The 24,512-nt window shown below is 43.6% G+C and overlaps 1 protein-coding gene across 4 annotated transcripts in view; it reads right to left on the bottom strand.

Annotated features, from left to right (window-relative positions):
* SUDS3 (SDS3 homolog, SIN3A corepressor complex component) overlaps positions 1-24,512 on the bottom strand; it is a 129,440-nt gene that overhangs the window by 71,862 nt on the left and 33,066 nt on the right. Inside the window, exons 12-13 of one of the 4 annotated variants that reach the window (XM_070386128.1) lie at positions 22,965-23,050; positions 19,601-22,639 (exon numbers count right to left, since the gene is read on the bottom strand). In XM_070386128.1, coding sequence (XP_070242229.1) covers positions 22,630-22,639; positions 22,965-23,050 — 96 coding nt within the window. In that variant the 3' untranslated portion in view covers positions 19,601-22,629. Of the gene's footprint in view, positions 1-19,600; positions 23,051-24,512 lie in introns of those variants that run through there. The other 3 variants (XM_070386126.1, XM_070386129.1, XM_070386127.1) reach the window with 3 other exon arrangements.

The following is a 24,512-nucleotide window of genomic DNA, read 5'->3' as shown; positions in this document are numbered from 1 at the left end:
ATCTGCTTGAGTCCCTGCTTTCAATTCTTTGGGATATACATCTAGTAACAGGATTGCTGGATCATATGATAATTCTATACTCAACTTTTTAAAGAGACACCAAGTTGTTATCCACTGCACCATTTTACATTCCCAGCAGAAGTGCACAGGGGGTCCAATTTCTCCACATCCTCATCTCTCGTGTCATTTTTCTGCAGTTCATATGTTTATAATAATGCCTCAACTGTCTCACAAAACAGCAAACTTATTGTTCTAAAATAACTGAGAAGTGAATAATTCTACTTTAGCATTTCTCACCTAGGGACAATATTTTCCACTTAAGGAACCTCTGACAATGTCTGGAAACATTGTTAGCTGTCATGATCAGGAACAGGGTGTTACTGGCATCTGCTGGGTAGAGTCCTGGGACGCTGTTAAAACATCCTAGATGGACAGGACAGCCCCCGCAACAAAGAATTGTATCAACAGGGCCAAGGTTGGGAAATGTTGTTCTAGTTTAACAGTTAGACTGTAGGCCAGTCTTCAAACAAGAGGCCCAGGATTCCAGAGGATACATGGGGCCTGTCGTAAGGGAAAATATCAGGGTCCAAGTGATCAAGGCTTCAGTACTCCCTCCCCACTTCTTCTAGGGCAACTTCTCATATAATTATTTTACATAACGGTCTTCCTGTGAGATTCCATTCAAAGTTTTCACTTCTCTTTTCTATTTAAAAATATATTTTAAAAAGCAGTTATTCTGGGACCTCCCTGGTGGTCCAGTGGTTGGGACTTGGAGCTTTCACTGCTGTAGCCCCAGGTTTGATTCCTGGTTGGGGAACTAAACCTCTGCAAGCCACAAGACATGGTCAAAAATAATTAATTTTTAAAAAACACCCATTATTCCAATCAAGTTGCTTTGGCTGCCAGTACTTTAGTGATACCACCGAGGACACAGGCTTTTTCCATTTTCCTGCTTTGCCACCCTTAACACTCTGGTTCCCATCCTCTGACTTATCTCCTCATGGCCTCAAGCTGATTGCTGCAGATCCAGTCATCACATCCTCACATAGCCATGTACAAAGTCAGGAAAGGGCAGGAGACGTTAGTTCAATCCCTGGCTCAGGAAGATCCCCTGGAGAAGGAAATGGCAACCCACTTCGGCATTCTGCTTGGGAAATCCCATGGACGGAGTAGCCTGGGGGGCTACAGTCCATGGGGTCATAAGAGAGCTGGACACGACTTAACAACTAAAACAACAACCCAAGAGGAAAATCTATCCCAGAATTCAGGCAAGCAATTTCCCTCTCTTCACCACATTTGCATCACCTACTCATGCCTAAAGCAATCATTGGCAATGAGAATAAAACCACTACTTAAAGTCTAGGCTCCTGTAAATTTACCCCCTAAGGCTGGGCTTAGGGGGAAGGTGAAAATGCAAACAATAGGAGCTGCTGGAGGTACTAATCTGTAGATTGTTTCACTGGTGTTTTAAACTAGTTTACCTGTCATTTGGTTTCAGATGCAAATAACAAAAACTTGATTTTTTTAAAAGAAGGGATTATCCAGTTCATATAATTGAAAAATCCAGGGACAGACCTTGACTTCATATACACAGATATTGGTGGTCAAAAGCCATCACCAAAACTCAGCAGTGCTTTCTCCAGCTCTTAGTTCTGCTTCCTTCTGTGTTGGCTTCATTCTCAGGCTGTCTCTCCCCTGCTGGTGAGAGCATGACCAAAACAAAGCCTCAGAACTGTGTCTGCATAAGCTGTGATTGGTCAGGCTGGAACCACGTGTTGATTGTTGAACAAACAAATCACTGTGGTTAGGGAAATGGAATAATCTGATTGGCCATCCTTGGATCACATGGCTCCCAGCAGCACTGGGGAAGGATGCACCACAAGTAGGAAGGGTAATGGATGCTGGGTTTGCAAAATCAATACACACACATTCCATACAGAGTGGATATGTATATATTTTTGGCCTGTAGGTAATCCAGATATTATAAAAATGCATCAATTCATTGCACAAACATCTACTGAATGCTGTGTACCAGACACAATGCACTGGAGAGGTAAATAAAACAAGGTCTCTTCCACAAAGAATCTAACCCTCTACCATCAGGCCACTGTGTAACCCTGAATGAGAGTCCTCAACATCTCCATTCTGCTATACACGTTGTGTAACAAGAAATGGCTGAAGTACTTAATTTCTTTTCTTTAATATTTATTTTTGTGACACACAGGATCTTTAGCTGTGGCATACAAGATCTTTTAGTTGCAACGTGTGGAATCTAGTTCCCTGCAGGGATGGAACCCAGGCCCTTGCATTGGGAGCACAGAGTCTTAACCACTGGACCACCAGAGAAGTCCTTGATTTCTGAGTTAATTTCCAATTCTGTACTCAATTAATTCCATCACTACCTCCCTGGAAACTGCATTGAATCTTTTTTTTTTCCTAGATGCTATCCATCAGGCCAGTTCCATTCTACTTGCATGGCTTGTTGCCACCACAGAGGAACAAATCAACTCAATCAACTATGACTGACAGAGTGACCTTAGGAATCCAGAGTTCACTAAGTCTTGCAGCCAGTGAGCCACTTTATGGGTGACTGAGGTGAGGAAGCCCAGTAGAGCAAGAGGGGTCTGGGCAAGCAGGAGCAGGGAAGCCTAGCCCCAGGGAGGCAGCTCTGAGCCACAGATGGTGTTCTTTCCCGGCTTCCAGCCCCAGCCTGGATGAGCCACTTCCAGGCCACATCTATTAACGGTGCTTGGCAAAAAATAGACTCATCGGTACCCTCTGCAGATTGCAAACTAAAATTAGCAGTGGGAGTAAAGCTGACTGCTTCAGAGTGATTGCAGGGCCCTGGAGGTGCAGTCTTCTGCCCATTACTCATGATGCTGGCTTGCAGGGAAACGGTGTCAGGTGCTTGAAATGTTTAGTGACCCTTAAAAGACAGAATATTGTAGCTGAGCCCAAGTGAATGTGCCTGCTCTAACAATCCTTTATTCTTTCTCCAAAGGGATGAGCATAGCAATAATCAAGAGGTAAGAGGCTGACAGCCCTCACATGAGGTGTTGTGCAGGTTGGGCACTGCACAACTTGAGGGGCGCCAGGTACACTGCCAGCTATGGAAGCCTGGCTGAGTGTTGCCCCCTAGAGTAATGCAGTGCTCAACCTGTGTAACCACACAAGTCAGTCCGTAATGCTGACACCAAAATCAGGGAAAAAAGGCTGGTGTGGCAGGAATACAGAGATTTTTAATCAGTCAACACATAATTTTTATATACTGAAGTGATATGTTAGATACATTGGGTTTGGGACTTCCCTGGCAGTCCAGTGGTAAGGATTCTGTGTTCTCACTGCAAGAGGCACAGGTATGATCCCTGGTCGGTGAACCAAGATCCCACACAGTGAGGCAAAAAAACAGATAGAGAGAGAGAGAGATAACAGGCTAAATAAAATATGTTAATTTCATCTGTTCCTCTTTATGTGGCTACTAGAAAACTTTAAATCACACATGTGGCTTGTATTTGTCTTGGTACAGGGAACTGTACTAATCTCTACCTTTCCTTATATCCAGTTTGTATATAACCAGGCAGAGATAAAGAAACCAACACAGGAAAGGTTAAACACCAGATTTAAATAACAGAACAAGAGATGTGCATGATGACCTGCCTAGCGAGGGATACAGAGAGGAGTGCTAACAGCCTGAAGGAAAAATGATATTAATATGGAATAATGTGATGAGGAAGGAAATTTCTTCTTGGCTGCAAAAGAGCTAAGTGCTGTCCGGTTTGCTGCCAAGAATGGGTTGTGAAATATGAAGTATGAACAAGGATCTAGACTTGGAATGACTTTGGTGCTGTGTGTTTTGTGGAGAGTTCACTTTGAAATGCATTGTGTATGCATGAGTATGTGTATATGGGTGCTCAGGGAGCGTGCTAGGTCTGATTCTCTTATTTTTACTCACTTCCCGCCTCTTGAGAAATTTGTATGCAGGTCAGGAAGCATATTTGTATGCAGGTCAGTTCTAACTGGACATGGGGAAAAAAAAAAGAACTGGACATGGAACAACAGGCTGGTTCCATATAGGAAAAGGAGTTCATCGAGGCTGTATATTGTCACCCTGTTTATTTAACTTATATGCAGAGTACATCATGAGAAATGCTGGACTGGAAGAAACACAAGCTGGAATCAAGATTGCCGGGAGAAATATCAATAATCTCAGATATGCAGATGACACCACCCTTATGGCAGAAAGTGAAGAGGAACTAAAAAGCCTCTTGATGAAAGTGAAAGTGGAGAGTGAAAAAGTTGGCTTAAAGCTCAACATTCAGAAAACAAAGATCATGGCATCTGGTCCCACCACTTCATGGGAAATAGATGGGGAAACAGTGGAAACAGTGTCAGACTTTATTTTTCTAGGCTCCAAAATCCCTACAGATGGTGACTGCAGCCATGAAATTAAAAGATGCTTACTCCTTGGAAGAAAAGTTATGACCAACCTAGATAGCATATTCAAAAGCAGAGACATTACTTTGCCAACAAAGGTTCGTCTGGTCAAGGCTACGGTTTTTCCTGTGGTCATGTATGGATGTGAGAGTTGGACTGTGAAGAAGGCTGAGTGCCAAAGAATTGATGCTTTTGAACTGTAGTGTTGGAGAAAACTCTTGAGAGTCCCTTGGACTGCAAGGAGATCCAACCAGTCCATTCTGAAGGAGATCAGCCCTGGGATTTCTTTGGAAGGAATGATGCTAAAGCCAGTACTTTGGCCACCTGATGCAAAGAGTTGACTCATTGGAAAAGACTCTGATGCTGGGAGGGATTGGGGGCAAGAGGAGAAGGGGACGACAGAGGATGAGATGGCTGGATGGCATCGCTGACTCAATGGATGTGAGTCTGAGTGAACTCCGGGAGTTGGTGATGGACAGGGAGGCCTGGCATGCTGCAATTCATGGGGTTGCAGAGAGTCGGAGACAACTGAGCGACTGATCTGATCTTGTGAACAAAGTTGTCAAGGGGATGTAGCCTATTACAGAAAGCCCAAACAAAACATACTTTCCAGAAAAGATCAAATGTTCTAACCCTTCCCCATTAGCACCTTGCTTTTTGCGACCGAGGTGAGCAAATATAAGTGTCACTGGAGGAGGGGCAAGTTTTCACTCTATGAGCATTACTGACTGTTAACTGTGTACAGACACTGTTGAAAGAGCAGTGAAGAAAGCAAAAAGCAAATGCTTTGTAGCTTTCAGGAAGAATAAACAAACCCCTGCCACCAATTAGGCCTTAAAATAGCAGTTAGATAAACACCCTGAGAGTACAAAAAAGAAATAATTAAAATGTTGTGAAGACTAGATATTTGAGTAGCTACCCATTCTCTTATTTGCTGTTCTCCTTTATAGGAGTTACAACCATCAAAAAAATAAGAGTTCACACCAAAGAATTGGCAGCGGGCAGGTGTGTGTGCGGGGGGGGAGGGTGGGGGGTGCTGCTGTCCAAGGTACCAGTTGGTGACTCCATGAGCCTAGCTGGGATTTGAACGTAATCATGAGTTCCCCTATAACTTTTCAGAGGTAACATTTTGCCCTCAATATGTAAATGAACATCACAATATACAATTATGTGTGTGTGTACCAAAAACAACTGTTCTTTCATGTATTTTTTAATGTTTTATTTTTCTGCTTTCTGATTCATTGATTTATGCTTTTATCTCAATTTCTGTTGTACTATCTCAGTTTTTTATTTTTATTTATTTTTTGGCTGCACTGGCATGGCATGTGGGATCTTAGTTCCTCAACCAAGGACTGAACCCATGCCCCCTGCATTGGAAGGAAAGTGTCTTAACCACTGGACCACCAGGAAGTCCCTCTTTCGTGTATTGTTACTTTAAATGTCCTGTCCCCATTGAAAGATAACTTCCATTAAAATGCAAAGAATTAAGAAGTTTTTCTATCAATTCAGTTCAAATGGTTGTAAAGTGCACTTCATCTTATAGATGATATTCTTCCTTAGACCCAGTTGAAAATCTCTCCTGCTTAGATATGTAAGTTGCAGATTCAACTGTCTACAAGGTTAGTTGTTGTTATTTAGTTGCTAAGTCGTATCTGACTCTTTCAGCTCCTGGACTATAGCCCATCAGGCTCCTCTGTCCATGGGATTTCCCAGGCAAGACTACTACAGTGGGTTGCCATTTCCTTCTCCAAGGGATCTTCCCAACCCAGAGATCCAACCCATGTCTCCTGCATTGTTAGGCAGATTCTTTACCACGGAGCCACCAGGGCAAAGTAAATAACTGAAATGGGGCATTTAAATAGTAACTGACATGGCTTCCAAGTTGGGGAGATAACTGGCATGGTGGGACTGGTTACCAGGAAAGTGTGTGCTGTCTAAAGGGAGATGCCTCTACTCAATGCCAGACATTGTGTTCATGTAAGACAACAAACTCAGTCTTACTAAGTTAGCTAGTTATTCAGGAGATGTTCAAAAATCTCTCAATTAAAAAAAAAAAAAGTCCAGTTAATTCAATTTACTGTTCATTGTGTAAGCCAAAGAGAACACCTGTGGGTTGGATCTTACAGGCTTCCGCTTTGCAATCTGTTCAAGGCTGGTTCTCTTACTTGAAATCTCGTTTACATGAAAGTCTGGAAGATGGAAAAACAGGTATTTTCTTCCCCATTTCAAAGATGGAAAAATTGAGGTACAAAACATCTTAGAATAATTGACAGGAGCCAGCACCTCCAGGGCCCAGCCACCACCCTGAAGGAGTCAGCTCCATGTTCACTGCTAATTTTAGCCTACAACTGCAGAGAGTACCAATGAGTGTTTTTGCCAAGTATTTTTGACTTTGTGGGCCAGACAGTCTTTTTCATAACTACTCAGCTCTGCCCTTTTAGTGTGAAAGCAATCATGGACAATGTGCAAAGTTATGGGTGTGGCTGTGTTCCAATAAGACAACTCACCAGAGCAGGTCACAGGCTGAATTTGTTCTGTGGGTCGTGGTTTGCTGACCCCTGGTTCAGAATCAGAATACGATGATGTGGACTTCCCTAGTGGTCCAGTGGCTGGGACTCCATACTTCTAATGCAAGGGGCACAGGTTTGATCCCCTGCCTGCATGGTTCCTTGGGAACTACGATCCCACATGCTGTGCAGCATAGCCAAAAAGAAAGAAAGATGTGTAATAGGGTAAAGCATACTATTCAGTTCAAGAAGTCGACTGCATAAACACTTAAATCCTTGGAATTTTAATCAAAATCCAGAGTAATCATGGGAGATGAGATACCAAAAACAAAATTGCTAAAGTGATTTTAGGCCACAAAAAGCCAAAATTCTACCCTAGTGTGTTCAGTATGGACCATGCCTAGATCAGTTCTGGATAAAGTAACGTGAACAGGAGCATGTTCAACAGAGATTAGTGATAAAAGACTCAACCAGAAAAGGCTTTATGTTTCATCTGGTGGGTGTGCCTGCCACCCCACTCCACCCTACCCCTAAACCACTGCTGGTGGCCACTGCATGGAAAAGGATCATGAAACGTCACATTGCAGGACTGAGAGAGAATGAGGGCCATGATTGATTAGTAATGTCTGTCAAGGGTATAAAGGAGAATACTGATGAGTGTGCCACGTAACTGCCATCTTTAAAACCATACCACATGGGGAAAGACAGGGAGTCAACAAATGGAGTTTGCTATCCCAAGTTGTATAACCCAAAATATAATTTTCTTCAAACTGGCAAAATAGTATTATACTTTTTAAATATTAATCTTATCTTGCTAATAATGAACATGACATGCAGGCAGTAGGGGGTCAGGCTAGGTCATCTCTGAATATTCTCAGCCCTGCACAGGACTCTGTGATTTTTCAAGACACCTCATTGTACTATCCCAGCTGTGTTTGGGTGGCTTAGTCTTCCCAACAGCTTTGCTTTGAAGATGTCATGAATATTTAAATACTCCTTAGGCTAAACATTTTTCACGCTTCTCATTTCACCCACAGTCCAAAGGTGGGTTTTGTTTCACAAGAAAGCTCATTTTTGAGATGTGTGTATGTACATATATATGCATATAAACCCACTGGCATTGTTTTATATAACATACTCAGACCTCCAAGGTGTGTGTATGTAAATTCCTCCTCTTAAATTTTGACACTTGGCTCCGAAGTCAAAGTCTGTAGGTCAAGGCCACTGACGTGTCTTCAGGCATGAACCAGCAGGTGTGCTTAGTATTGATGGACTGATTATTCAGAAACAACTTGTGAGTGCTCCCACTGCAGTTATTCATTTGCTGTGACCTCAGAACCACAGTGACAGTGAGAAAGCCAATGTCCTCTTATTGGTGTTGATTAGGAAGAGGTTGAATGAGTCACAGAAGGTCCCAGAGAGAGATGGGGACAGTTAAGGCATGAAGGGTTGGTTAAGTATACATAAAGTGTTTTGTTTTTGTTGTTGTTTTAGGTTTTATACCCATCAGAGTGGAGAGAATAGGCAGAGGAAAAAAAAAAAAAAACAACTGTAGAAGCTGAATGTAGATGAAAAAAACAAAACACAACAGTGGATAAAGCAGAGGAACATGGAATACCAGCACCTAATCAGGAAGGAAGATGCCTCTAGAAACAAAAGTGAAGGCAGTGGGAATGACTGAAATTCAGCTTAAGAAGCTGTAAGTTCCCCAGATCTGTCTCCCTATTTCCTGTAGCAAGACTGCCAAGATCCCAACCTGGAAAGAGACTGGAGATTTCTCCTCTAGAAAAGGTAAAACTAAAGGTCTTTGGACTAAAGGACTCCAGAACTGGGTCCCACATTTTTTTTTTTTTTTTAAGAGAGAGAATGAAAACTTACAGAATAAAAATTTTTTTAAAAAATTGTTTTAATGAAAGAGCAAAAGTTAAACTCCATAGAAAGTTTAGAAAATAAAGTTAAGAAAATCACCCAAAACAGAAAGGAAAAAGACAAAGAAAAATAGGAAATAAATGAAAATTTAAAGACTGCTATAGGAAGTCTTAGAGAAGGAAATGGCAACCCACTCCAGTATTCTTGCCTGGAAAATCCCATGGATGGAGAAGCCTGGTAGGCTACAGTCCATGGGGTAGCAGAGAGTCGGACACGACTGAGCGACTTCACTTTCACTTTCACCCTGGCTGAGATCTTCCCTGTAGCTCAGATGGCAAAGAATCTGCCTGCAATGCAGGAAACCTGGGTTCGATCCCTGGGTCAGGAAGATCCTCTGGAGAAGGGACTGGCAATCCACTCCAGTATTCTTGCCTGGAGAATCCCACGGATAGAGGAGCCTGACGGGCTACAGGTCGTGGGGTCGCAAAGAGTGTCAAAGAGACACAACTAAGTGATTAACCCACCCACCCACATAGGAAGTCTACTGTCCAATAGGAATCCTTGAATGCAAGAACAGAAAAAATGGAGGGGAGGAAACTATCCATTATATAATTTATCTATCGCTGCATAAGAGAAAAGTCACCCCAGGGCTTCCCTGGTGGCTCAGTGGTAGAGCCATGTCCAGGAGACATGGGTTCGATCCCTGGTTCAGAAAGATCCACATGCCACAGGGCAACTAAACCTGTGCACCACAACTATTGAGCCTGTACTCTGCAACAAGATAAGCCACTGCCATAAGAAGCCCATGCACCAGAGAGCAGCCCCCACTCTATGAAACTAGAGAAAAACCCATGCAATAATGAAGACCTGGTGCAGTCAATAAATATATACATAAACTATTTTTTTTTAAATCACCCCAACCACACAGAAAACTTATAACAAACATTTATTCTCTTACCTTGTTTCTGAAGGACAAGATCTGCGAGCAGTTTAATGGCATAGTTCTGGCTCAGAGCCCTCCAAGAGGCTTCAAGCAAGGTGCCAGCAAAGGTTGCTGTCTCATTGGAGGCTGGACTTGGGCTTAGAGGAGTTTCTCCAGCGTGACTCACTCACATGGCTACTGGAAGAAGCCTCAGTTGCTACCTGGCTATTGGCAGGAGGCCTCGCCATAAGGCTTCTGCACATGGTAGCTGGCTTCCCCCAAAGCAAGTGATCCAGGAGAACGAAAGAACATGGCCAAATGGAAGGTACAGTGCCTTTTATACCCCAATCTCAGCAGGGAGTTACTATCACTTCACTGTATGCTGTTGGTCACAGAGACAGACCCTGGTCCAATAATGAGAACTGTACAAGGGTATGATTATCAGGAGGTGAGGATCATTGGGACCATCTTGGAGGCTGACTACCACATCCACGAAATATGTAGGTGTGTGTATATTTATTTATGTGTGTGTGTACAATATATATATATAAAATCCTGAAATTCTGAGAATTAAAATATTTATATTATATAATATTTAAGATTATATACAATATTTTAATGTATTAATATTAAACATTTAATATATTAAACATATATATTTAAATATTTCAACTCTTAGAATTTGAGGATCTAAGTTTCCAGAATTGAAAAAGCCCACTAACCACTCAGCACTATGGGTCCATGCCACAGCCCACTGTCATGGGCTTTCAAAACACCAAGGATCATATGAGCTTCCAGAGATGTTAAAAACTCAGATCACTGAAGAAGACACACAGATGACCCACAGGTACATGAAAAGGTGCTCAGAGAAATGAAAATCAAAGCCATGATGAGATGTTACTTCACACCTGTAAAATGGTTATCATCAAAAAGACAAGAGTTAACAAGTGCTGGCCAGGATACGGAGAAAAGGAAACTCTTATGCAGTGTTGGTGGGAATGTAAATTTGGACAGCTATTATGGAAAAAGTATGGAGCTTCCTCAAGAAGTTAAAAATAGAACTACCAGATGATCCAGCCATCCCACTCTTGGGTATATATCCAAAGAAGATGAAATCATCATCTCAAAGAAATATCTGCACCAACTTGTCACCAAAGAATTATTCACAATAGCCAAGACATGAGAAAAACCTGTGATAGAGGAATGGATAAAGAAAATGTGGTACAGGGAATTCTTTGGCAGTCCAGCAGTTAGGACTCAGTGCTTTCACTGCTATGGGACCAGGTTCAATCCCTGGTCAGGAAACTAAGATCTTGCTGAAATAAGAAAACCACAAGCACACACACACAAAAGAAAATCCTATCATTTGCAACAATATCAATGAACCTTGAGGGCATTATGCTAAGTGAAATAAACAGAATAAAAATGCTGCATATAACTTATATGTGGAAGCTAAAAAAAAAGAACTCATAGAAACAGTAGATTGGTGGTTGCCAAAGGCGGAGCATAGGAGCTAGAGGAAATGGGTGAAGGTGTTCAGTGGTACAAACTTCCAGTTATAAAATAAATAGAGTCTGAGGATGTAATGGTCAGCATGGTGACTAGTTAACAATACTGTAGTGTGTGCTTGCAAGTTACGAAGACAGTAGATCTTAAAAGTTCTTACCACACACAAACATAACTAATGAGGTGGTGGATATGTTTAACTAGCCTTATTGATAATCATAACACACATGTATCAAATTATGTTGTACACCTCAAACTTGCACACAATGTCATAAACCAAGTATATAGTGATGAATTAGCTGGAGAAAAAGGTCAGATCAAAAAATCAGTAGTCAGAATGGCTTCAGACTTCTCAAAGACAACATTGGAAGCTAGACAGCAATAAACACTGCCTTCAAAATCTTACAGAAAAACAATCTCCAAGTCAGAATTAAACCCTCCAAAATGGAGAAACACTGGAGAAGAAACAACCAAATTTTAGAAGCTGGGAAGTAAACTGAAAAAGAAAAAAAAAAAAAAACCTGAATTTTAAAACCTGACAATGAAGAACTTGAAAATAATGAATTAGCAGCACAAAGAATTTCTAGAAATGGACGTCCAGGGAGGGAGGGGCTGTTTGAAATACCATTAAGAGCTAAGTACTTAAGAGGCCTTTTAAGTTCTGGATATGTAAGGGACTAAATTCTGGGCATGAAAAACTTAAGTTATACCAGCCAAAGCATCAACAGAAGTACAAGAATAGAAGTGTTTTGAATCACGCTTGGTAAGTTACTGCAAGATGCGTTTTACCCAAATTGGGGAGGAAGCAGAGAAACAAGACAAGAGAAACAAGAGATGGGAGAGCCAAACACAGAGAGATATAGGGGATCTCCAGGATGGTGGTGAGGAGGGGAACCCCAGAGGGACAGCTATGTGTCAGGCTGCAGGGCAACCGGTTCAGAGTGGAGGTCAGAGGCCCTCAGGCAGGAAGCTTCTCAGGGCGATGGAACGTATGGAATACCTGATGCATCTCAATGTCTTATTGGGAATTGAGACACTCATTGAAGTCTTTGAGGTCAAATTTATAAGAGTACATAGAAAACCAAGAAAACAAAAATGAGGGCAAAACGCAAGGTAATTATTAACTCCTGGGGGAAACATTGTCCAGGAAAGAAAAGGCAACCACAGTTTACAACATGATTCAGCTGCAACTATTCACAGCTCCAGTGTTCTCCAGCCATAAGGATGTAAACACTGAATACTGAGCTAATCAAAATTACTAAAGATCTATTTTGGGGGAGTACAGAATGGCTTCCACAGGAGGAATTTAATAGAGAATGCCTAGGATGGATATGTCCAGCATTAGTAACAAGGAGATATAGAAGTTAAATACCAAAATAATCAGCTTAAGGAGGTGAGGTAGTTGATTCTGGGAGGGGAAATGAAGGAGAAAACAGAGGACTACTGTATTTTGTGGCCACTTGATAAAATCCTTTGACTTTCTAAACTGCATGTGCATTACTTTGATCTTAGAGAGAGATTAATAAGCTGCAATCAGAAATCAGGCAACAGTCACCTATCGATTTGTTCAATAAGCATTTAATGTGTGCCTACTGTATACCAGTCCCTGGGAATTTGGAGGAAAAACAAAGTTCCTTGATCCAGGCCCTTTCTTCACTGGCTCACAGTCCATTAGGTTTCTCAGCACAACCAGAGGGGTAGTGGTTCAAACTATTCTCTAGAGAGGCGTTAATATGGTGAAGAGGAGAGGCCTGGACACCTGCTTGGTCTTGAATTTCAAGCCCTGTCGCTAGTGGTTTCTGTTGGCTTACTGTGGGCAAGGGAGCAGTGAGTTTAGCCTCAAGTCATGATGGGACACAAGCAGGTAGGAAAGATGACAACTAAGATAACAACGGTCTCTAACAGGGGCAGTGAGCGATGTGGGATACATTCTCTGAAGTGCGGAGAGCAACCTAAAGGCTTGTTTCAAGCATGAGGGCCATTGTTCTGGCTGCTTGCTTTCCATGACCTCATTTAATCCTCACAGTGAACTTCGGAGGTGGCTTACCAGGTGTGAAAATGGAAGGGGTTGACTCCAGTGATATCTCAGCATTCTCTGGACCTGGCCAGTCTGTTAGGGACAGGAGAAACCAGTGGGGAAAGGAGACACATGAAGGGGATGCAGAGGTGAACACATTTTTACTCCTCTGAGCCTCCATTTCTTCATCTGGAAAACTGTTGTTTAGTTGCTAAGTTGTGTCCAACTCTTTTGCAACCCCATGGACTGTAGCCTGCCAGACTCCTCTGTCCATGAGATTTCCCAGGCAAGAACACTGGAATGGGGGCTTCTTTGGTGACTCAGTGGTAAAGAATCCAGGAGACAAGGGTTTGATCCCTGATCCGGGAAGATTCCACATGCCGCAGAGCAACTAAGCCCAGGAGCCACAACTACTGAGCCCACATGCTACAACCACGGAAGCTTGTGCATGCCTAGAACCTGTGCTCCACAACAAGAGAAGCCACCGCAGTGAGAAGCCTCTGCACCCGTACTAGAGGTTAGCCCTGCTCACCACAACTAGAGAAAGCCTGAGCAGCTACGAAGACCCAGCACAACCAAAAACAAATTAATAAAAAAAAAAACAATACTGGAGTGGATTGCCATTTCCTTCTCCAGGGGATCAAACCTGTGTCTGCCGCACTGTAGGCAGATTCTTTACCACTAAGCCACCAGGGAAGCCCCCTTCTAGAAACTTAGGGAATCATTAAGACATATCTCTCATGCTTGCTGAGTGCATTAGATAAGATGATGTATGGAAAAGTTCTTAGCACTCGCCTGGGCACAGAGTAAGTGCTCAATTAACACAAGCCCTTATTCCTTCCTAGTCCTCGTATGCTTCCAGGGTTCTCCCACACTTGGACTTCTGAAAGCTCCTCCTTCTGGTAAGGGCAGTGCACCATGCTTGTGGGAAGAAGCGGGATCAAAGCAGAAGAAAAGGGAGTCAAACAGAATTACTGTCTAACAGGGATGTGTGCTGTTGCCCTTTATTGGTTTTACATACGAGTTAGTTTACGAATACTTTCAGGAGCATGTAAGTGTGAAATTGGAAAGCGTCACTGCAGGACCGCCACGAGCCGCTGCACTGGCAATATAAAAGGCGAGGAGGGCGGGGGACATGGTGGGCCGAGGAGAGCGAGAAAAGGAGCGAGGCGGGGAACTACAGAAGGTGAGCCCCAGAAGGTATGGAAGGACAAAAAGATACGGGGCTGGGGAGCAAACTGGCTTTGAAGTTCAAAGCACAGTCATGCAGGCTGATGGCTGAACACACACTTCTCTGACTTTTTCAGCACGGCCCCCACTCTCCCACCTCGTGCTTTCACTCCAGCTATCTCCTCCATGTGATTTCCCGTTCCCCGCCACAGACACTGCTCGAGACTGGCCCAGCTTTCAGGCCAAGCTCAAATTTTATTTTCTTTCAGGAGAAATTATAAAGTGCTCCATGGCTAATAAGAATACAGACTCTGGGTCAGCAAGACCTGCTTTGGAATTGAGTTTGGTTGAACTTGAGGCAAGTTCTTCACCTCTAGAAACCTTAGCTTTCTAATCTGTGAAATGTAGATCTGTAGTCACAACCTCATAGGGTTACAATCAATAATAAATGATAATGTACACAAAGGCTAAACCCTTTGCTCAATAAATGTCAGCTGCTATTATTTTCTCAATCACCCACATTCCAGTCCCACTTCCTCCACATCTATTATACTGAACCAGAATTACTGACAACCATGGAACTATGCTTTTATCTCTAAATCCTCAAAAAGAGCCTCATCTACTACATAACATAAAATAGATGTGGCATAAATATCATGTGAATTGAATGCAATGACTATCACAGTCTCTAATTATGGACTGTTTCAAGAAGAAAAAACATCCCAAGCAACTGGGTACAGGTGACCAGATGACTGTAGGTAGGTTCCCAATCTTGTCTGGGATGAGAGTGAGGCTCTCCAGGAAACCATTCTGTGGCAGAGACACGTCAGCTCTCATAATAATAAGAGCAAGAAACAACCAACAGGTACTGAGATCTTACTACATCCTAAATAAGCACTTACTACTTCTAAGTGCTTTACCCCAAATAAATCAGCTAATCCTCAAAACAACTCCATGGAAAAGGGGCAATTCTCACCATTTCACAAAGGAGAAAACTTAAAATGACCAGCTGTCCTGGTTTGCCAGGATCTGAGGGGGTTCCTGGGATGTAAGATTTTCAGTGCAAAACCCAGAAAAGTCCCAGGCACGCTGGGGTGAGTGCCTAACACTGAAGCACACAGATGTTATGCAAATGTCCCAAGGTCAATGAGTGGCCAAACCAGGATGACAAACCCAGGACCCCCATCACCTCTACTGCAGACACAAAGGCAAAAATGAATCCACTGAGGCAACAAATTAGCCAGGTCATAAAGTGGACTCTCCACCAGGCTTCCCAGCACAGAGTCTGACACAAGTAATTCAAATGACTGGCCCAATTGTGTTCTAGCCATGCATTGCCCAGAGCTAGCCATGTGACTCTCAGGCAAATTGTTATCATCCCTGGGCCTCAGATGCTTTCAGCTTCAAGATGAAGGAAGGGGTCTAACTCAGGGATGGCAAATAACAGGCTCCCCTTGCCCACTACTCTTTCGCACTCCACCTAAACTTGGGCCACAGAATCCTTCTCAACCCAACAGAGTGGGTATTCACAACCCATTTGTAGCTGATTTTTAGCATGATTTCCTAAGCCAACATCTTTATCTTCAATGTCTATTGACACTCAACCAGTAAGCTTCCCAGGAGTCACTCTGGTCTCTTAGAATTCGGCTCTCAGACTGACACTTAAGGACGGCAGACAGATGACCATAGGATGACAATGGAAGGGACAGACTCCGTAGACTGGGCACTCCCTGTTCAGCCCTGTGTTATGGACACCACCATGGACAAGGGCAGGGACTCAGGAGAGACCACCTGGCCTTGGCATCCTGGCTCACTCACTACATACAAGCAGTGTGACCTTGTGCAAGTTACCTAAGCTGATTCTCCATTTCCTCAACTACATAATAAGGATTATAAGACTACCTACCTCCTAGGATTATAAGGATTCAATTAGTTAATATATGTAAAATGCCTAGCACACAGTAAGCAGTAGATGTGTTAGTATTATTAGAATCCTCAAAATCACCCTCCAAGGTAGATATTATTATTTAACAGATGAGGGAACTGAGGTTCAGAGGGATTACATTGCCCAAGGTCACACGGCTAGTTAAGCAGCAAAGCCGGATTCAAAGGCTGATTTCTAAGCTTTGCTCTGCCACACTGCATCTCTGTAAACACTTGATGGTGAAGTAAGTGATTCTTGACTGTCGGCAGGGCCTTGCCTGGATTCCTAGGGCTGCACGCCGCATTCCGCCCCCCCCCCCCCGCCCCCCACCACCCCAGCACCTGCTTGTTCTCTCCTGGCTGGCTCTGGAACACTCCTGCTTTTACCCTGGCCCATCTACACCACTGGCAAAGGGAGCACTGATGCCAACAGATCCGAGCATCGGCCTACAGAAAACCAGAACCCAGACTGCTGAGTCTCCAGCTCCTGGGAAACAGGGGAGAGAAGCTTTACCATTTTGATTACTGGTCTTCCCCAATCTGTTAAGCAAATTCTGCCATCTTATAGATCTCTATCTTTCAGGGAATTGAGCAGACACAAATTAGAGAAAATGGGTTAAAGGGATTAAGCACCTAGGTACCTATGCTGTGTCTTATCTATCTCACTCCCCTGGGGAGCCTCCTAAACATACATATCTCTTTGTCTTAATAATCACACCTATTCACAAAAATATCAATTCCAGTTAGCATGAAAAAAGTTGCTATGGCTAACGTATTTCTGGCCATGCAATTACGTCCAATAGGGTGAGCTGGTGGTGCCGTATTTCTAGTTCATTCCATCTAGTGCTTTTTTGGTTTTTTGGCCAAGCCATGCAGCTCACAGAATCTTAGTTCCCTAACCAGGGATCAAACCCACACCCCCTGCAATGAAGTGCAGTGTCTTAACCACTGGACTTCCAAGGAAGTCCCAGTGCGCCTTGCTGGGAAAGTACTTACCCAAAAATGGGGCTTGTGGAGTCTCTAACACTAGTGAGACACCAGAAATTCGTTCTGTTCCTGCTTCTGCCCAGGTTGCTGGTGGGTGCTGAGCTTGCAGCAAGTAATGTGGAACCCTGCGGCTCTCTCTTCCAGCTGGTGACTCCACAGGATGCAACATGCAGAGTACAGCACCATGTCAGATATTTAGCTCTCTGCCCACATTTTAGAACCAGGTCAATGGCTCCTAACCCTCCTCCTCACTTTATACACAGGAAAGGCAAGAAGAAAGTGGGTTGGAAAACCAGATCCGTGTTTGCCTCTGAAGCCTTGCTCTCACTGCTCATGAGACCAAGTCAGCTCCATTCAAATGGAAGACTCTTTTGTGTTCTCAACGGTTCCTTCTCTTGCAGAACTGGCACACTCATGCCTTTTCAAAGGCAGGCAACCTCCTGGCCAGGAGTTCAGCTCTCGGGAGCTGCTCTCCTACCAAGGGAGAGTGCCAGAGTCATCTGGCAAGGTGAAAGGTCCGACCAAGTGTTTTCACCTCTAAAATTTTCTCTGGATGTGTGTCCAAGAGATGAGAGCAGATAAAAGCAAACAGCTAGGGAAGCACTGAAGGAGAAAGGTGAGAATGCTGAATCTGATTTTAACAGAAGAGGTCGGGAAAGGACAGCAAAAGGTAGTAGGTAGGAAAGCTGGCTTAGAATCCAAAAGATCTGGACTCAGCCCCTCAGTATGTGACCTTGGAGAAGTTACTGAACCATTTTCTGTGACTAATGGAACCTGCTTCCTCCTCCATAAACTGGTGATAACAATGATGTGCTCCCTCCAAGACTGTTACAAGGCTTCAACGAGAGGATGCAGGTGAAGGGCACAGCGCCGGGTCTGCCTCACTCTACCCATCATTTTACACTAACGCTGCTCGACAGCTACCATTCACGGAGCACTTACCAGGCATGGTGCTGATCTCTGGGTTTCCAAGAAGCCTTGGACTGATTTTGTATCAGTACTCTTCAACAGATTACTGCCACAATTAAGTGAGAAAACACCTCCTACAGAGGGTTTAGTCTAGAGCCTGATATATAGAGTACTCAGCTAAAAGGCAGATACTAACATCAAGGGCAAGCCACATTTGCCTTGGTAACAAATAGGAGTGAGCTCATTGACCTAAGTCTGAACCACACCCTCTGCTGCCAGCTCTCATATCCCCGATCCACAGCCCCTAGCCTACACCAGAAACTTGGCTCTTCTACAACTATGGAAGGACCCACAGACTTGAAAAGCTTGAAGGCTAAGGTGATTAGAACAGAGGAAACTTGTCAGGCAAGCAGTTACCGGGGCAAGGAATGATAACTGAAGGTCTATGGAGCTCATGGACGCTGTCTCTCGGTCTAGATGCTGGTTACACGTACGTACTCACACTGAGAAAACTTGTACAATTAAGATTTGTGCACTTTTCTATATGACTGTTGTGGTGGTTCAGTTGCTAAGTCATGTCTGACTCTGCATCCCCATGGACTGCAGCACGTCAGGTTTCTCTGTGCTCTACTATCACTTGGAGTTCCAATTCATGTCCATTGAGTCGGTGATGCTATCTAACCATCTCTTCCTCTGGTGCCCCCTTCTCCTTCAGCCTTCAATCTTTCCCAACATCGGGGTCATTTCCAATGAGTTGTATGAATAACAATAAATAACTCATTTCCAGTGAGTTGTTACAATAACAATAAAGAATTATGCAGATTGTGACTGCCCTTCTCCATTATCCAGAGTGTGGAGCAGCCCTTCCCAATGGGTGTTACAAGCACAACTGGGCTGTGAGCACAAGATGTCGTTGGCCCCCAGGGGCAGAAAGTGGCCTCACCACTTCACCCCCCCGGGGGAGCTGTGGAAACACCATGTTTTTTGGTGAGACTGGCAAGTACTGCTCTTGAGTTCTCAATGAACAGCATCCTCTTCATCAGACCAGTTTACCTTAAGGCCTTTCCTACCTTAGGTCAACCGTATTTACTTCATTTTTAATCACGTTCTTCTATCCTTTCTGACCAGAAGACAGCTTAGCTGGCTACACTTAAGGGTTGACAACCATAGACTGGCTCTTTACAGACCTGGGAGTTCATCTTGGACATCACACATATCTCACTCTTCACAGCAAGCTAAATGTCTAGGAAGTCCCTCCCTCTTCTCCAACTTCCTTCCTCCATGACCACTGAAGGGAAAACCTAAAATAAATTTTAATCATTTAGGCAATCAATGGATGTCACACAGATTACATGCTGGTTTTCTCTTTGAAAGTTTATTGTCATTTAAAGAAAAAAAATAAAACCCTCTACTTGTTACATTCACCTCTCAGAACATTTAATGTACCAGTTAATGATGTTATTGTATAAAAAAAAAAAGCCCACCAACTGCTTGAAATGGCTGTATGTTGTTATTATTTTTTGCCATGTTCTGGTATTAAAGTGTTTTAAACTCTTTGGAAAAAACGGTGTAACATTAAGTACCGAGATTTCAAATTCCCAGATTAGAAACAAGATTTTTTTATCAGGAGGAATTTTAGTAGAAATTCAAGGGTAAAAGGAAATGGTAATAGAAAATAAAAAACAAAAATATTGTAAAAAATAGGATCCCCCTCCCCTCCCCCCAGCCAGTCAAGTTAGGTTAAAAAAAAAAAAAAAAACATTGCAACCAAACCCATTCCATCCCACCCCCTGTATTTCTCTTAGAAAAGTCACCCAATCCTAAACATAGGGTCTCACACACCAATACAAGTAGCTTGATTTGCAGATCAGCTTCTGGGATCTTCTACTGGCCCCAGTTAGAATTTCTTTAAAAAAAAAAACTTAAAGTTAGGTAGTTAGTTAGACTTCTATAAATACTGGTATCCAAATCAAGGAAAATATCCTGGCTTTGGTATGGCTGCAGAAATCTGGAAACTGTTCAAGAGGACACCGGCTTAGAGAGGGAGACACAACTCCTAGGTGGAGGTAAAATAAATATTAGGGCACACCCGCAGCAAACACTGCGGGCAACACTTGAGGCTGATGCCTCGAACGAAACACGTGGACAGGTTCTTGATCAGGATCACACACATACAGCTTCTTGAATAACATACATACAGGTTCTTGATCAGATTAACATATGTATAGGTTATTGATTGGAATTGTCTGGACCAAACTTTATCCAAGTACCACTTTCAGGAAATAGTTTGAATCTGGGAATTTATCTCATGCCCTGACGAGATAAAGGCCTTTTGGAAGAACAATAACCACCTGGGTTAAAGCCAGGCCCCTCTTATTCTAGGAAGCTCAGAATCTGTTTTTTCCTTGTCTTGTTTGACTTGGCCCATCATAAAAGCACCTCTATCTCCTAACAAGGGGGCTCTTCCCTCCCTGGTCACCAACCACAGGGGTCTAACTGAGGGGCAGAACTGCTGACTCTTCACCTCTGGAGTGACTCAATAAAAAGCAAATATACCAGGATCAGGAATATAATTTACTGTGCCATATCGCAAGTGGACCACATGGTCTCCCCCATTCTCACCACATCATGACTGTGAAGGGCTGTGAGGATACTGAGAAGGTAGTGGTGTGGCAGAGTCCACGCTGAAGCGTGGCCTCAAACATTCTCCAAATTTACAGAAGAGAAAAGGCTAAAGTGCCTGGTCTTCAAATCACTATTCTTTTCATGAAAGCACAAAGGAACCACCAGGCAAGGCCAGAAAACAAGGCGAGTTGCTGCTGCTTCAATGCTGAAAAGTTGTTATCAATACAATTCTTACCACCACCACTCCCCCAAAGAAACTCTAGAGCAGTGGTAGGAAGATAAGACAATCATTAAAAAAAAAAAAAAATTTTTTTTAAACCATCTTTGATGGCAACACACACAAAATACATCTAAATAAATTTCCAGCACAGTGTGCAAGGGGATAACAAAGAGCTCCCTGATATTATGGGAGGTGACACACACCACAGCGAAAATTCAGCCAAGAGAGGGCTGCCCTTACAGCAAAGGCTGCCAAGAAAAAATAAAAGGTGAAGGCCCTGTTTAGTGCAGATCCGGTTCACTATTGTAAAAATCATCACCGTGGGAGGCTGGAAGGCAGTAAAGAAACTCAGAACGCCCGGGCAACTTCTGATAAATGACGTCATTTATCCTGTTTTCTAAATGAGACTCCAACACCAGAAGAAAATGAGAGAAAAACTGGATTATAAATTAAAACTCAAATGTACCTGTACAAGCCTTTACTCTGGGTCACTAAGGTTTGGTCTCTGTTGAAGCCAGGACTCTGGAGAAGATAATCTACTTGTCCTCACAAGTAGCTCCACAACCTACTTTGGGACATGTGTATCAAGAGATAATACGAAGACAATCACTTGAGACCAAGGGAATTGCTTACAAAGGTTTCCTAGGACACATAACGTCTACTGATTGCTCAGAGATGCTAACACTTGACCCAAATACTTTAACATCTTAAGATGGCAACAAGAATATTAAAGCAAACAATCAGCCAGTAAGTCATCTGTCCAATCTGGAGAGCGAAGGAACGTGAGCAGGGCAGGCTGTTTCATCCGGATTCATTTAGGGAGAGAGTGGGTTTAATGGTGGTCACAGCCTTCTTTGTCTCCAACCTGGGCCAGAGCTCCTGGGAGCTGACAAGGTTTCATGGGTTTGGAAGGGCCAAGGTGAAACACAGGCATCAGCAACAAGAGTGCGATCTGAGTTAAAGTGTACAGATCACTGATGACTCCACCATCCACCTCACTTCCCCACAGACCACAGACAACCCAGATCATCAGCTGGCAGCAGGGACCACCTCATCTACTTGGGAGCAGGAGACAGCAGTGAACTACACACTAACATTTCTGAAATGATCACTTCGTGTTCCAGACTGAGCTAGAATAAATCTGTGTGAACAAACCACTTGTCTAAACAACATTTGAAATCAGTACCTTCAGCACTTTATGAATATGAAACACTCTCCCTGCCCCAGCTCTGTTTACTGCAGTGCACGTTGTCTCTCATGCAAACTTTTCTGTCTTTCAGCCGGTGGAATGGATGGAACACACCAGACGTAACACAAGACATTCGTTTCTCCAAGAAGGCTTAGAGTCCGGAGAATGACTCTTCTTCTGCTAGGACCTCTGCCCCAAGCTTCTGGGGAAGCAGCGAACTGCGCTCGACAAGGAAGGGACCTATGTGATCCACTGATTGGATTCAAAAGGTGAAAACGCATTGCAGAGGGTACCCCTTCCTGCTCCTCGCCATGGAAGAAAGACCTACAGATAATAGAGAGAGCTGTCTCTTCAGAGGAGGCTTTAAAAGAGAAAAAAAAAAAAAGACAAAGCATAAGCAAAAAAAAAAAATTGGTAAAGCCAACTCCCAATGCTCCAGAGAGTACAACAGTTTCAGGGTGACGGACGACCGGAAGAAGTTGGCGCAGGGAAAGAATGATGCAAGGCGGGATGGGGCTGGCCACGAGAGTGCCTTGCAGAATCCACCACAGTGTTCTCCATCTGCCAAGGCCAAGGAGCCATTCCCAAGTTAAAAATTTTCTATTAAGAAAACAAGACAAAACCAAAAACCATTCCAGAAAAAGGGTCGAGGGAAGAAGAATACTGGAGAACATCAAGCCGCTGACCTCCGGCGGATCACAAAGAGCCCACGCTGAAGCTGGCCCAAGTAAATCCTCATCTTGGTGCTGTCGCTTGTCTTCCTCACCCAGATCTGTGGGAGAGAAGGAAAAGGAACAGGATGAGAAGGCAGTACTGAGGGACACATGTTTCAGAGCACAGGGATGTCTGCATCAACTAGGTGCCGGCAGACAGCGGGCAACCTCATCCTGTCAACCCAAGAGGCCTTCATAGGCACCTCCTTGACCTCTGGCCTCCACTACAGACAGCAGGCATCCGCACTTGAACTCATTTCTTCCAGTCACCTTTTTTACAACTTTGAGTACAAAAATGGAAAGCACAGTGATCCTGAGTTTCTTTTTCATTTCTGCCTCCATCTTAAGGACTCTTTCTTGTTTGGTTTGATTACAGCATTAGCAACATTAAGACACACATATTGATAAACAAACTTCCAAATAGGAAAATATTTTCCTTGACCCAAGGGACTTTCATGGTACAGCCTTCTAGAACTCTAGTTTCCTGGCAATTAAGGCTAATGGTCATAACAAGAAATGATAGAAAAATTAACAACAAAAAATGCCTGTGAGTGAGTGAAAGTCCAATTAGGATGCTGAGAAGGCAAAATTAGCTTAAGACAGTCCTTCCCTCCTGACAGTATCATTCTCCCACAGATGCGATCAGATGTCTGGCACTGGACAGGGCACGTATATTCTTCCACAGAACTGAGACAGAACTCTTCCAGCGGGGGCCTGCCAGAGCTGCCAGGGGCACTCAATACACAGCATCCTGCAGACAGGGAGGGGAAGGAGGGCTACCCCTCCATCACCCACCCAACCTGAGGGAGGAATTCCTGGGGGCCAGGCACTGTGATGACCAAGCTGAGCTCCTTCATTCTCAGGAAAACCATCAGAAGTACTGGCATCATCCCCATGCTACAGAAGAGCAAGGCTGAGTCCACTTGTCTGATGGAAGCCCTGGCACACGACGTCAAGGCCCCTTGCTCTTCCTCACTCAACCACAGCGCCTCACTCTTGTTCTCACCTGTTCTCTCAACCATGTACCTAACATGCAATCAGATGGAGATAAAAGTGTAATGTAAGTCTTTTAAAGATCTGCATCTCACCATATATGCAAGTGCAAGTTCACAGATCTCTCTCCTCTTTCCCCCATTCATTTTTCAGGCTTTAAAAAAGCTTATTCAAAAAAGTCGCTCAGTCACTTCTAACTCCTTGTAACGCTACAGACTGTAGCCGGCCAGGCTCCTCAGTCCATGGAATTTTCCAGGCAAGAATACTGGAGTGGGTAGCCATTCCCTTCTCCAGGGGATCTTCCTGATTGCATTGCAGATAGATTCTTTACCATCTGACCCACTGGGGGGTGGGGGGACACACATAGAATATTTTCAGTTTCATCTCAATTTCCTTACTGTGATTATTTAACAAGACAAAGACTTTAGTCAAGTACACTGGTTTAAACATAAAGACCTCACATGAAGCCAAGCTTCTAAAGGACCTTGTAGAACCATTTTAAACTGAAAACTGACTCCAAGGAGGGCT

This window comes from Bos mutus, chromosome 17, assembly GCF_027580195.1.
Source record: "Bos mutus isolate GX-2022 chromosome 17, NWIPB_WYAK_1.1, whole genome shotgun sequence".
NCBI classification, from domain to species: domain Eukaryota; kingdom Metazoa; phylum Chordata; class Mammalia; order Artiodactyla; family Bovidae; genus Bos; species Bos mutus.
Note: the sequence above shows the minus strand (reverse complement) of the source record. Positions and strands in the feature narration are given on the sequence as shown.